This window comes from Asparagus officinalis, chromosome 6 (genome assembly GCF_001876935.1).
Source record: "Asparagus officinalis chromosome 6, Aspof.V1, whole genome shotgun sequence".
Taxonomy (NCBI): domain Eukaryota; kingdom Viridiplantae; phylum Streptophyta; class Magnoliopsida; order Asparagales; family Asparagaceae; genus Asparagus; species Asparagus officinalis.
The window spans coordinates 75,593,329-75,608,702 of record NC_033799.1 but is presented as its reverse complement, the minus strand read 5'-3'; the positions used below and the strand labels follow the sequence as shown (position 1 = coordinate 75,608,702).

Genomic DNA, 15,374 nt, shown 5'->3' with positions numbered 1-15,374 from the left:
GGACAGACCTAAATTTAACTAAACCGCCAGGACCTATTAGATTTTTTGCGCAAAATATCATAAGCCATTTTTATTAGAGAAAAGCACCACAAACTTTCAAACTGACAAGAAAATACCATTAACTTTCATAAACTATCCACGAATTAAATACCATGAACTTTAATTCATGTTTTACAGAGCTACCATGAGTTTTCATGTAAACCTGCCAAACTACCATGAACTTCCATTTATTTGTCAGATAACTACCATGGATTTGATTTTCCATGTCTTATTATAAATTAATACCTATTTTATAGTATATGTTAGGACAAATTTTTAAAAAAGACCATTTTTTAATATTAATAAGCAAAATCGACCGCTTACAATTTTATTCAGCAAAATCGACCGCACGGGACTACCGGCGATGGGTTCACCCTCTGGAACTTCATCAGCACCTGGTCCAAGTTTTCGCGCGGCCCTGCCGTGAACGTCGACGTCGGGGGCGATTGTAGTGTAGCCGTCGTCGACCGCTGGTTCCTCGGCTCGTGACCGCCTCCGATCTGCATGCCGTTCAAAGGCCCCGCGGAGTTCATCAAGCGGGTGTCCGTCGATCCCGCCGCTCGATCCCACTGCTTCTTCCACCTCTCACCCGACACCGTCAAGAAACTCAAGGCCGAGGCCAACGAAGAGATCGGTCTGCTCTTAGATGGAATTGACCGCCAACGAGGAGAGGGAGAGGGACTGAGAGGGGGAGAGAGGAGGTGTGGCTTTTGAGGAGTTCGGGTGTTTTTGGGAGAGGGCGGAGGAGGGAGGAGAGGGAGAGGGACTGAGGGGGAGAGAGGAGTTCGGGTGTTTTTGGGGGTTTTGGGAGAACTGCACGGGACTGCTAGTCCCGTGCGGTCGATTTTGCTGAATAAAATTGTAAGCGGTCGATTTTGCTTATTAATATTAAAAAAAGGTCTTTTTTAAAAATTTGTCCTATATGTTATTGTTCCACATTTTGAAACTTTATGATATTTTTCTCTTCATTGAAAATTTTCCTATCAATAAATTTAAGCATCGGTCCTTAATTAATCATTTCCGCTGAAAATTTGCCAGGCTTGTAGCATTCAACCTGGGATACCTTCCAGGAGGAGACAAGTCAATTATCACAAGATCACCCACGACATTAATGGCTCTTCAGGCTGCAAGTAGATTACTGGATTCAGGAGGACTTATCAGCACGGTGGTTTATGTGGGACATCCCGGTGGAAGGTAACTCCTGCAGAAACGCTCATATTCTTAAACCTCCGCGACATATATTTATGTTTCAATCAGCCCTTTAATATTTTTCTCTTTCCCCGCTCTTTCAGGGATGAACTGGAAACTGTTCAATCCTTTGCATCTAGCTTGCCTATGGAGAGTTGGGCCAGCTGCAAGTTTGAAATGATTAACCGCCCGACTTGCCCAGTTCTGGTTTTCTTACTTAAGAAGTAGATCATATGCGTTCTCTGATGAAATTCGTTCTATTTCGTGATCTCCTGTGTATTATATTTGCATACCATCATTTTTGAAGTGGAGGGGTTCAATGGACTAGTTTGACTAACCTCTACGCATCGTGAAAGTGTTTGAATTCTAAGCTATTGATCCTGAAAATGCAAAATATTATTTTGGAACCTTGGTGTCTGGTTTTAGTCTGTTTGGTGGAAAATGCAATCAAACCGATCATTGCAGACTGATTCAGACGAAAACCATGGAAAGAGCTATATCCGAACGGATTGGCTTAGCTGCAAGTTTGAAACGCGTCAAGATGGTTGATACATCTAAAAGCCTCGGCTACATTCAAGAGCAGAAACAGAGATCGCCAATCATCTATACAGCAGAAACAGAGAAGTTACGACACTGGAAAGCTCCCATCCATGTCGGTTTTTATGCCTCAGCTTCATTTCGATGTTGTCGGTTTTTGAAGTCCCAACAACTGCTGGAGAGGCCTCTCAAGTTCAGGTCTTTGGTCCAGTAGGGTTGTCTTTGAAACATCTGGAAAGGCATCAGGATGCGTAGCCGATAGTTTAGAAAGTGCAGATAGCTATAGAAAGTAAGGTATATATCTTTATAAAAAATTCATAGTGAGTGACCAAATACAATCATCCTAATTTAAGCATAAATATTTATTGTTTTAGTTACTAATTTGATACGCGTAACTATGGAATAAATCTCCAGCAAAAAATAGGAATTGAGATTGTATTATGATGTAGGTAAATAAATAATTATTATTAGATCTTCTCTTTATATTAAATTTAAAATTAATAATTTAAATTACTAAGCACTAAATATTAGCTCATGTGAGAAAGTAAAATAATCTATGGTCTATATATGTATATAGTCAATCAATCAAACGTATTAAAATTATGATGATCACAGTCAAAATTATATAGTGGGTTCACATTAAATATAATTTGTAAAATTAGTACATTAACATCAAAATGTTTTTAATCACTATATAGATTGTCCGAAAATTTTTACATATATAAACTATATTGTCTAAGAATAGTGATGTGCACACTTAACTATGGTCTAATAATCTTAAGAATGACTTATTCTTCAATATCATCATTAATTGGTGTATATGTGTATTACACTAAAAACACAATAAAATTTTAGAAAACTACAAAATAAACATCCTCAAAAGTTTTAAAAAGTGTAAAAAAACACCATAAAATTTTTAATTTATAAATACACAAAAATTAAACATTACATTGATATCAAAAAATTACAAAAAAAATTATTAAACTTTGGAGGGGCAATTTGCAATGTAATAAACTTTGAGGGTGTTTTTTATAAATTTCAAATTTAATAGATTTTCGATTAGTTATGTTCTTTTCAAAAAAAGATATGGGTAATATTTATCATGAAAAGTTTTTCCTAAACCTATACTTTTAAAATGTGTATGATATTTTTTACAAAATTTTAATTTTCTAGGGTTGTTAGTAATTTTGCATATTCATTTTAGTACCTATAGGTTAGAAATCCTCATGATATTTTTTTTATAAATTATGAATTTTAAGGACTTTTTATAATTTTTTAAACTGATATGCATTTTTACAAATTGTAAATTATTTATAGACTATTTATAATTCCTATGCATTCAATTTACTAATGACTTTGAAGTTTTTAGGGTGTTTTTTTATAAATTTACAATGTTAAATGTTTGTTTACAATTTTTAAAACTTTAAGGGTGTTTTCTATAAATTATAAATTGTGTAGGGGTTATTTATAATTCCTATATTTTTAATGTACTGTTAGGTCAGAAGTTATCACGATTTTTATAAAATTTTATAATTTTAAGGGTTTTATTTTGTAATTTGTAAAAAGTTCATAGTGTGTATTACAAATTCCATAAGTTTTTGGGAGTTGTTTGTGTTATTTGTAGTTTTTTTAGTATGTTTATAGGTTTAAAATTTTTAAGGTGTTTTTTATAAATTTTGAATTTTAGGGGTGTTTTTATAATTTTAAAACTTACAAGATGTTTTCTCCAAAGTCATAAAACTTTCAGTTTCTACTTAGCTTATGTTTTTCAAATTTCTCACCGAATTAAGATAAGTAAAATTTATAATTTTAAAAATAATTTAATGTAATTTTAATTTTGTATGACCGTTTTTACATTTTGAAAAACTTGGAGAATATTTTTTACAAAGTCTAAAAATTTTTTTAGTGCTGGTTAGCATATGTTTTTTAGATTTCTCTACGAACTAAAATAAGTAAATGATTTGAATTATATAAAACGTATTTATTTTATCCAATAACATGTTAAATCTCATAACGAATAGAATAAATCATTTGGTTACCAATTCAAAGAAGATAGGATAATTAGAATAGATTAGGATAACAATGTAATGTTCAAAAAAGATAAGGATAATATTGATCATAAAAAGATTTTCTCCAACTCGTACTTTTAAAGAGAGCATGATTTTGACATTATTCTTCCGTCCATTGGACCCAACCACTTGAAAGGCTACTATTAAAAAAAAAAAGAAATTCAAATTGCTTTCATTCATAATTCAAAGGCGCAATCTTTACCGGTTCTACTAGAATCAAAGCAAAATTCAGTAAACTAAATCAGCAACAGATCCCCAAACTGTAGAATTTATGGTGAAAAAAAGAAAGAAATTGTTACGTGAGATGTTGAAGCAGCTGCTCGATTGATTCCGACCTCTCCCGAACTGACGTGGCGTTTCTTCAGGTGCCGCTTTAATGAATGGGCCTCCCGTCTCCTCCTTGTCGGATCACCGCAGCTTCACGATAGCTTAACCTGCTCCATCATGACCCCCCTGATGCGTGAAGCACGTGGGCCCCACGAAAGCAAAAACTGAGAGTGGGCCCTTAAACTCTAGGGCCACTTTTTTAATTAAGGGTTGTTTACTATTTTGAACATGTTTGGTTGTTGTTGTTAAAGTTGTGTATTTATGACACAATTTGAAAAGTTATTATCCACCTCATCAATTTCACTTTTATACTTTTTTTTGTTTGTTTTTTATTCCATTGGAATCATAAATTACTTGTTTGGTTGTAAATGTAACTTTAATTGTTTGTTTGGAAATTGTAAAAAGTGGTCCCTAATCAAATGATCATATTGGTTGGAATTATTTTTTATCATTTTTTCCTAACTTGGAGGTCATCTTTCTCCTAAAATCATGTGTTTTTTTTATGAAATCACTTTACAAACCACATTAGCATATGAAATCACTTTACACTATTTTCATAACTACAAACAAACAATTGAAAATGAGGAAAGGTGACATTGGGACCACTTTTTTACATTTTTTATCCTTTTTACATGGTAAAAACATACAACCAAACACCTAACTAGTGTGCGCACGACTTTCTCTTTTTTTATTGCTACAATAATTTTTTAATTGCTACAATATTTTTAAAATGTTACAACAATATATTTTTAATTGCTACATTAATATTTTTTTAAATGCTATAGTATCACATCTCTGTTACAGTAACATATTTTAAAATGCTACAGTAATATTTTTAAATAATGCTGCAATATCTCGCCTATGCTACAGTGATATTTTTAAAATACTATGGTAAATTACTGTAGAATGAATAGTAATTCTTGGATCCTCCTATTATTATATAGGAATAAATGTCGCATGTAGAAATGCTCGTAGAAATTATTGCACCAAAATTAATCTAAAAGTCCATTGTTAGATATATAAATCTTTATTTTCTGGAAATATTTTTTTTCAAATTCGATTTAATGTTTCGCTAATTGTAAAGGTCATTAAGATTTGCGAGATTTGTTCCGGTTTCTCGACATCATTTTCTTATAAAAATGTAAAGTAAATTACAGTTTCCAACTATCTTGAAACTACCGTATGTTAAGGCTAGAAACGTGATTGTAACATTTCGTGTCTGCAATATTTTATTATTATTATTATTTTATTTTATTTTTTCCAACCAAAAAACTCTTTACAAGTGTGCACCAGCACACGCATGCAAGTGAAATAAAAAGGTCTAATTGCAACAATAACAAAAAAATCTTGAATTGAAAAAAAATAAAGATAAAATTGTGTCAATGCCCTAAAAGTAATATCTTCATATGTTGCAGCCCTTTCATTTTTTAATGTGGTTCAGCCCCAAGAAGTGTCACATCATATGCTGCAACCATCTTTTAGTAATTATTACCCGTCAACTAAGCATAGAGAGAGCATAAAAAGTACAAAAACTCAAAATATCATTATCTCCTCTATTCTTCATGTTATGTCTATTTAGAGTTCATATTACGTCTAATTTTATGTTAGGTTTATTTAGAGTTCATGGTAGATCTAATTTTAATTCATGTTAAGTCTAATAATAGTTCATGTTAGGTCTAATTTTATTTTATGTTATGTCTAATAATAGTTCATGTTAAGTCTAATTTCAGTTCATGTTAGGTCTAATTTCAGTTCATATTAGGTCTAATTTTAGTTGATGTTAAAGTCTAATAATATTAGGTCTAATTTTATGTTATTTAGAGTTCATATTAGGTCTAATTTTATGTTAGGTCTAATTTTCAGTTCATGTTAGCCAAAAAAGACATGGGTTTATTTAGAGTTCATGTTAGGTGTAATTTCAGTTCATGTTAAGTCTAATAATACTTCATGTTAGGTCTAATTTCAGTTCAAGTTATGTCTAATAATAATTCATGTTAAGTCTAGTTTCAGGTTATGTTAGGTCTAGTTTCAGTTCATGTTATGTCTAATAACAGTTCATGTTAAATCTAATAATAGTTCATATTAGGTGTACTTTCAGTTCACGTTATGTCTACCAAAATAAAAATTGACACCCTAATGTGTTATCTAAAGTGTGGGGTGGGGTACCAAAGTGAAGAAAGGTATATATTATGGGGGTACCAAAGCCAAATAAATTCAAAGGAGAGCCGAGCAGCGGGTGTGCGAGGCGAGCGAGCGAGAGCAGAGTCTGTCTGTATATAAAAGACCCTGGCTCCCAAAAAAAGAGTAAATCAGGCCCAAATTCAAAACCCTAAACAAGCGCGAGAGAGCGCGAGGCCCACCTGCAAAAAAAAATTAAAAAAAAAATACCAAAATCAATTAAATCCCAAAAACGCCTAGAACTCCCTCACTTGCCATGTCCAAACACTAGGCACCTAATAAAAGCCCACTCGGATGCCCCCGCCGACTCAAAAACGTGTCCAGAAGACGAGATTCTCACCGCACGGGGTAGAATTTACGGCGGGTGGGAAAAGCTGGGCGACGGTGACCGCGGGCCACGCTCACCGCCGCACTGACCGTGGGCAAACCCGCGTAATAAAGTGCCGGTATCGGGGCTTTTTGCCTTCCGGCCCCGAAGCACGAGGCCATCGCGTGCTCTCCTCCTGACGGCAGCGCTGGCGCGTGGCGCCAGACCGTTCGAGGCATCGCGGGCCCCGCGCGTGCCTCCCCATCTGTCCCGACGCTGGGCACAGCGATAAGACCGGTGAGCCGCCGTAGGCTCGCGACCGGTACGGATCTTGCGGGAGGGTGGCCTTTTTACTGCGATTGGACTTCTCTTAACCGCCTGGTCACTTCTCGACGCGGGGTCAGGAGGAGGTACGGGTTAGTTAAAGCGGTGGTCGGGGCCATCGTAACGCGTCGTGGGGCCCAGTTGGGATTGGGAGAACGGGCGAGGGTGTTTTTTGGAAATCGGGCGGAAACGGGAGGATGACGTGGCGAGTCGACAGCATTTACGTCTGGAGCAAACTATTAAAGAAGGGCGCGGAGACAGAACGGAGATGCGGGAGATGCGGGAGATCGGGTGATGACGTGTCGTCTGGACAGGTGCTTTTTAGCGTATTTATCCACCCAAAAATTGGTATTGCAAGCATCATTTGTTTATCTACCTAAAAATCGGGCTGATGCTCGTTAATCTTTGAGTTCGTTAAGGGGGCGTTTGTCTCAAATCCTATAATTTTAGGATATGAATTTTACCATAGAATTTGAAATTCATAGATGTTTTGTTATAGGTTGAGATTTCTAAAATAAAAAATTTAAAATACAATAATTTGTAATATTTTATTTGTTTCAAGCTTAAATTGTAGCAATACCAAATATAATTTTTTTTTAATATGATGAATATGCTATCTTGGCGAGGTTACCTCACACGAAAAGTTAAAATTAAGATTTGTCAAATCCTCTCCAATTGAGAGGTAAACACACCCATTTATGAGATTTGTCAAAATCTTCTCCAATTGAGAGAATTTGACAAATTCTAAAAATCGGACACTTTTTGTATTTTTGGGATCCTAAAAATCAGCTGATGCTCGTTAATCTTTCAGTTCATTAAGGGGGTGTTTGTTTCAAATCCTATAATTTTAGGTTATAGATTTCACCGTGAGATTTGAAATCCATAGGTGTTTTGTTATGGGTTAGAGTTTCTAAAATGTTATTTGTTTCATTAATATTTTAGAATTTGGAATACTACAATTTATAGTATTTTATTTGTTTCAAGCTCAAATTGTAGCATTATCAAATACCAAAATTTTATAATATGATGAATATGTCATCTTGGTGAGGTTACCTCTTACAAAAACACAAAATTGAGATTTGTCAAATCCTCTCCAATTGAGAGGTAAGCATACCCATTTATGGGATTTGTCAAAATCCTCTCCAATTAAAATTTAACAAATTCTAAAAATTGGGTACTTTTTGTACTTTTGGGATTCAATATTCTAAATTTTTTTCTTAAAACAAACATCATATATGAAATACCAAAATACAAAAAAAACTCACTTTTTGATCCCAAAAAACTTGTAATCCATACCAAATGTCAAAATTTTTCGTGAAACAAACACCCCCTGAGGTAATATTTATTTGGATACTCTGCATCGAGTCTTTTTAAATTGAATAATTCATTAGATCAACCTTAACACTGTGTGATCTCATGAAGGTTTATGATTCTGCATAAAGAAAATTAAACATGACTGCTATGTCGGCGACATGACGCATTTAGACCATGAGAATTCATGATCACCAGCAAGTTAATTTATATTACAATTAGAGTGGATGAGGGCTGGTGCGTCCCTCTGATTATTGTATGACTGAGAAGCATTTAAATAATTATTACAATCTAGATTATCAATATATTCATATAGTAAGCAATGAGTTGGATATATATCAAATTGATGAAACCTCAACCAACTAAATACACACACAAGCACCCGTGCTCTTTCAAACATCTGATCCAAAAGAAAATTTGTCTTTAAACAGTTTAAATTAGGGGATGTTGGGTTTTTTTTTTTTTTTACACTTGGAGTGGATTATAAATTCTAAGAACAAAAAGTGATTAGGTTTTTGGATTCCATAGCTGTTGTTTGTTTCAATAAAAAAAATTAAATGTTTAATTCCTAAAAGAAAAAGTAAACACTTTTTAGAGTTTGCAAAATCTCTCAAGGCTTCGTTTGGGTATCATGGTGTTTTCTTTATTACGTTTTTGTAAAAAAAACACCATGGTGTTGTGTTTCTTCTTAAAACGTTTTCAAAACATCATGTTAAATATTTTTGATCAATACTAGTTTGACCCATTACAACATTAGTATTAAACATATTATAAATATATTATATATTAATTAAATAAAATATATTATAAATAAAATATTATAATATTTAGTTTACATTATTATAGTATTAGAAGTATTAAATATAATGCAATATAAAATTATATAATGTATTATAATATTACATTATACTTAATGAGGTATATTATATTATAATTATTATATATTATTTTCAAATAATTATATATTTAATTATTTTGGTATATCAATTTGTTATTGTTATATATTATATTAATATTTTTATAATAATATTATTTTATTATTAATATAATATTATACTATTATTCATATAATATAATATTATACTATTATTCATATAATATAATATTATTAATAATGTTAATATTATGTTATTACTAGTATGTTATTAATAAATTAATATATTATAAATATTTTAATATTATGTAATATATTATGGTCTTTAATATGTTAGAGTTTATTAATAGTAATTTAATAATATATTAGTAATTTATGATATAAATAAATTATTATATTATGAATATATTATGTTATATATAATATGTTGTAGCAATAAGTTATTTTTCTTTATCTGATAATATATTAATATCTTATATATAATATATTATTATTATTTATTATTTTATTTTTAAATGTTATTATTATATAACATTTTATAATTATTAATTTATTATAGTTTATTTATTAAAAAAATAATAATATTATAGCGATTATACTATTGTGTAGTATATTATTATATTATTATTTATTATCAATAACTTTTTGTATTATTATTAGTTTATTTATATTTTATTATTATATAATACATTGTTAACATATTAAATACTAGTATTTAATATGTTATTATATTATTATATAAGATATTTTATTTATTATATTTTTATATTATTTAATAAATATTATTAATATATTAGATTAATTATAATATTGTATAATATAGTATAGTATAATAAACATGTTGATAATAACTCTATGTTAATTATATTTAATATATTATGTTAGATATTATATTAACACATTCTCAAACTCAAAACCAAAACACCAAACTTAAAACACCTTTTAGGTGTTTTGAAGTAAGTGTTCTGTTTTTAGTTTGAGGATGATTTAGCTTAAAAAACACAATGGTTTCCAAACACATAGTGTTTTATTTTTGGCAAAAACACAATAAAAACAAGTAAAACACCATGGTATCCAAGCGGAGCCAATTGCAAAGGATTTAGAAATCCCATAAATGAGTGTGTTTACCTCAATCGCTATACTATGATATTTTATTTTCTTATGGAGAAGTAAGCTCATCAGGATAAGTATATTCACTTTTCATTTTTTTTAATTGAAACAAATAATAGATTATAAATTTTAAAATTTACTGTTCTATAATTTTGAGTCTGAATCAAATAAAAGATTATAAAACTTTAAATTTAATTTTCTATATAGATAATGTTGAACTAAATAAAATATTAAAAATTTTAAAGTATATTTAAAATACTATAGATTTAAATCTTTTATGAGATTATAAATACTAAAATTTTAGGAACTGGAAAAAAAAGCCTTTGCTGAAATAGCACACTAGCATGAAACAGATGGCAAATGAATGTTCTCACATCATGCCCTGTTCAGGTGGTTGAAAGAGACAGGATAAGTGAAACCCCCCCTCACTTTTCATCCTGTCAGTCACAATCTCTCTATTTTCTTGAGATTGAGACTGTAGTAAATATGCAATATTGGAGGTTAGGTAACCTAGGAGATAGAGGTACATATCCTTGATTCATAATCACAAAAATTCAAGCCCATAGCCAAGAGGGGGACATGGATATGACCCAAAATTCCACTCAAATCATTCCTCCATATCCACAGCTTGCTTCAGGTTAGGTATTATCCTAAGTCATCAGATACGCCCCTTATTTAGGTGTATTTAGGTATTGTCGAGGGTGAGTACGGATAAGTGTATTATGTTTTCTATACTTGTTGATGTATTAGTGATCGTACAGTCAATAATGTATATGTGTTTAAAAGAGTCTGTTAGGGAATGATGAGGGTCCGCTTTCTTTCCCGACTTTATGTCTAGTTCTTTGAGCATGGTATCTGAAAAATCTACACAAGTAGAAGCTCGTGAGAGGATGAGGTCTGATTCACCCGTTATACCTCCGACGATCAAGTTAGATGATGAACTTGAGAGGGGTAAAATAAGAACTGTGTACGCTCTTGTGTCTGCAATATATCTGCTTAGGGATCAGATTTGTGAAAAAGAGTCTGGAGAGGAAGTCCTCCCCTAAGGGAGAATAGTACTTGAATTTATACATTGGGTATATGGGTAGATCGATCACTTCGGCCGAGAACTGAGAGGCGGTGACGAAGTATGGGCTGGCGGCTGCATCAGCACCTGCTTTACAGGTGTCGGCTGGACAGTGGGGGAGCAATCACTTCGGCATTAAACCAGAAGTGACGGACGGTATGGCAGTGCCCATGTGGTCCGATGAGTCCTGATGGCTATCGGGGTAGGGGCATGATGCGTTTGACATGCATTAAATACGATGTTGACACGTTTCCAATGAGGATAGGCTCTAGGCAGATGTTGTCATTTAGCTTTGCCGAGATGTAACGCCTTTCGAGTCGGCTTCGCAAGGCGTCTGTCAAGTGGTCGAGTGGACTCGTGGTGAGTCGTCTTCGACAAAGGGGGCGATAAGTACCGCCTTTCGAGTTGACATGAGGGGGTGTCGACTCGACAAGTCTGCTGAGTTGTCGTCTCTACTAGTCTCTGGCCGCCAAGTTGATTAGGACATAGCCTGCAGAAGTACACTTGTCCGTTGCTCGGCACTGAGTTGCACTCGGATTTAGCCGGGTCCGAGTGAAATACAATAAAAATTTTCTTTGGACGAACGTGTGTGTTTTGAATGAGAACTAAAAAATTACTTCAGAAGCGACGTGGCTGGCGTCATCATAGTCCTCTTTACTGTCACAGCTCCGCTTTCTTAGCAGATTGCGGGCTACTCAAGGTGAGTGGATCCGCGCTTCGATCACAGAGAGGACGCTTCGACTTCTGAGAATTAATCATGGTTGTTGGACAAAGCTGGATCCAACGCTTTGAATTCCGACAGTTGAAAAACCAGTTGTCTATATATAGGATAGGGCCATAAGAGTGGCAATTGTTATCTTTTCAAATTCTCTTAAGAAGTCAAAAAGTCTTCTCTGATCATCTCTTCCGGCGATCACCTCTGCAACCACCAATGACATTTGATCCTGTTGATCGTAAAGCTCTTTTGACGGGGATTCTTTCCAAGGTGACTCTGGCCCAAAAGAGGGCAATCTACAAGAAGTTCAATGTCCCTGAGGAGTATGGGTTGTTGGCTCCGACGAGGTCGGAGGCCATATTTGACCTGGACCGGAGAGAGGCCCACTCTACTTGAGGCATCTGGAATTTGGTCTCTGGTTGCCTTTGCATTCCTTCCTCAAGCAAGTATTCACTGAGTTGGGGGTATCGTAGACGCAGATGAAGCCAAACGTCATCGCTATCCTGGTGGGGTTCGTCGTAATCTGCCATTGGCTAGGGATAAGGTCATCCATGCGGGTCGTGGGCCGGTTGGTGGTGGTGAAGGTGAACCAGAATGAGCTCCGCTTTTACTTTCGGATGGTGGGGAAGTTCAGGATAATCATCGGCCTTCCAGACTCTCATAAGGACTAGAAGGAGAAGTTCGCCTGGGTCGTGGGGAATGACCTGGAGTTGGGCTGCCTCGACTGGCCCAAGATAAGGAGGGATGCGCTCGCGGGAGGCGAGCTATTTGCATATGAGAGGGTGGCGCTTGACTTGATCAAGTCGTATGCTGGATCTCATCGAGTCGACCATCTTCTCGGTAGGTCGGTCTTGCGAGTTACTGGCGTGTCGGTCATGCTTGCTACCACCCAGGACCATGATAGGGCTTCAGCCCTCATTATAGGGGGGTCGGAAGCGGAGCCGGCACCTACTATTCCTTTGGCTGCTCCTCGGGAGGAGTCGCCTGTGAGGCCTGGGAAGCGCCTTCGTCAGGACATTCCCCCAAATAGAGGCTAAGGCGGCCGAGGAGGAGGAAGCCCCTACCCTCATCATAGGCGGAGGACGCAACCGAGAGGGGAAGATGAGGAATAGGAGGTACAAGCGGTAGAGGAGAGGATGGAGACAGAGGTCATCCATCTAGATGAGTCTTCTCCTGGCGAGTCGGCTGTGTAGGCGTCTAAAAATGCCTATAGGTATCCACACACAGCTCGAGACAGAGAGAAGGTGATGAACGCCGTTATCTAAATCAAAGAGAATTATCTAACACCGACAAGCGAATCAACGAACTGTTGATGATGTAGCCCGCATGCTCACCGGCCACCAAATCGGTGAACCAAATGTCCCACGTGCTCACCGGCCACCATTAAGTGTCTCACACGCTCATCGGCCACCAAAACAACGTACAAGTCAACGAAACGACGAAATACGCGTAATGACAGAACAAATCAAAATCCAAAAGACTAAAAAAACCGCTGGCGATCGAGTCGCATCGAAACGGCTCCCCCCCCCCCCCCCCCCCCCCCCCTGGTGGCTCGGCCACGGCCGAGCCACCATTTGGTGGCTCGGCCAAGGCCGAGACACGGGTGACGCGTCGGCCAGATTTGATCATGTTTCGATTTTGACGGTTTTTCTTAGGATTTGTTTATTCCTGAGTGTTCCAACTAATCTGATATTGTGCTTATTCAGTTATTAACTAAAGATAAAGAGGAATCCCTCGTTTTGATCCAAAAAACCATCAACCGGAGCCTATAAATACGAGCTCGGGTGCTCATTTCTTGGGGGCTGGAGATCAAGAGGACGAAACACTGTCGAATTGGAGAGTGGAGCCACGAATTTACAGCAAGGGTTAGTAGATCTTGACGATCTCCCATGTATAAAGAGTGGAGTTCGAGAGATCCGAGACCCGTCCCCTATTCCTCCGAATTTAAGCTTAGTCTTAAATCTCGAGAAGAGCCGTGATCTCGCTTGGTCGAGACCATCGCTGCAGCAATTACTTCCTTCGTGAAGTGAGAGCTTTGATCATTTATCTGTCAATCAGATCTGATCTGTGGCGGTCCACGGATATTAACGTCCCCGGCACAGGTAAAGTTCCCACGCAAGCAGCAGATGATAAACGTCCGTTGCGCTGTTTGACAAGAGTCGTATCTTTTATATTTTTATTGTATAAGGAGATCTTATAAAAATATCAACTTTTTATTTGAGTTTATTATAAACGATTAAAGTTGTAATAGATTCAATCACAATGAAAACATCGATTTTTGATCCAAACAAGCTGGCGACCATAGTGGGAGCCAACAGCTTCGCTGCCAAAGTTGTCGTGTCGCAACCACGGATCTGGATCTCGGTTGACGAAGAGATCAAGTAAGAATTCGACCAACTGAAGTTCAATGAGTATATATCGTCCTCCTCCTCCAGATCCTCTGCCCCTCGTAAGCGCAGGAAAATCAAGGCCCCCGTTGTTGTTACAATCTCGCCTTGCAACGACCCTCTGGCCACCAACAAGCCCGTATCTACAGATTTAGACATTTCCTCCATCAAGGGGTCAATTGCAGAAGGCATGCCGACCCTATCAAAGAGGGCACACCAAAGGCAGCGTCAACGACTCGCACGTCAATTCGCAAGGGCTTTGGAGCCTGTTAACGGGATCTGCTATGAGGCGGATCTGAAACTCAGAAAGAACCGAGTGCCCCAGCGGCAAACAGATGCCCTCTCCATCTAACCAACAGCGAATGAATGGATCCAAGTCAAACGGACCCGCTCAACCCTCGAGGAGCGCATTCAGAAGCGTCGTGCCTTGATTACGCACGCACGGATCCTCGTGCAGGAAGCACAAAAGTTAAAGCAGGAAGAGGTGATCAAGAAGCCACCAAAATCACGCCAAGTACAGAAGACAAAGTTCAAAACGGTGTCGACAAAAAATCGAACACCGTCCGGAAATCGCGAACCAGCCCTGGCTAGCTCGGCCAAAACCGAGCCACCAAATGGTGGCTCGGCCATGGCCAAGCCACCAAGTCTGAACCACTCCGGTTCGGTTCGCCTTGCGTTCGGTTCACCTCTCGTAGAGTGTTTTGAGTTTCCGACGGCCCCTATTCCTGTTCCAATGGATCTCGCACTTCCGGTAGAGCCCCACGACAATGTGGACTTGTCCCGTTTCGAGATGAGGATGGCGGATCGCCTGGGTCGAGGTAAAATTCCGATCAAAGAACGCTTGGATCCGGTGACTGAACCCCGAGCGACTCGTCGAGCTGGGAGTCGCACACACCCTCACAATAATTTCAGGCCTTCTCATAAAGGGAAAACTCCAGTTTC

General features: G+C 36.6%; 1 protein-coding gene across 1 annotated transcript in view; it reads left to right on the top strand.

The window, feature by feature from the left end:
- LOC109844959 (putative rRNA methylase YtqB) overlaps positions 1–1,637 on the top strand; it is a 17,584-nt gene extending 15,947 nt beyond the window's left edge. Inside the window, exons 4-5 of the mRNA XM_020414146.1 lie at positions 1,078–1,233; positions 1,332–1,637. Of these exons, the coding sequence (XP_020269735.1) occupies positions 1,078–1,233; positions 1,332–1,455 (280 nt within the window). The 3' untranslated portion in view covers positions 1,456–1,637. The remainder of the gene's footprint in view (positions 1–1,077; positions 1,234–1,331) is intronic.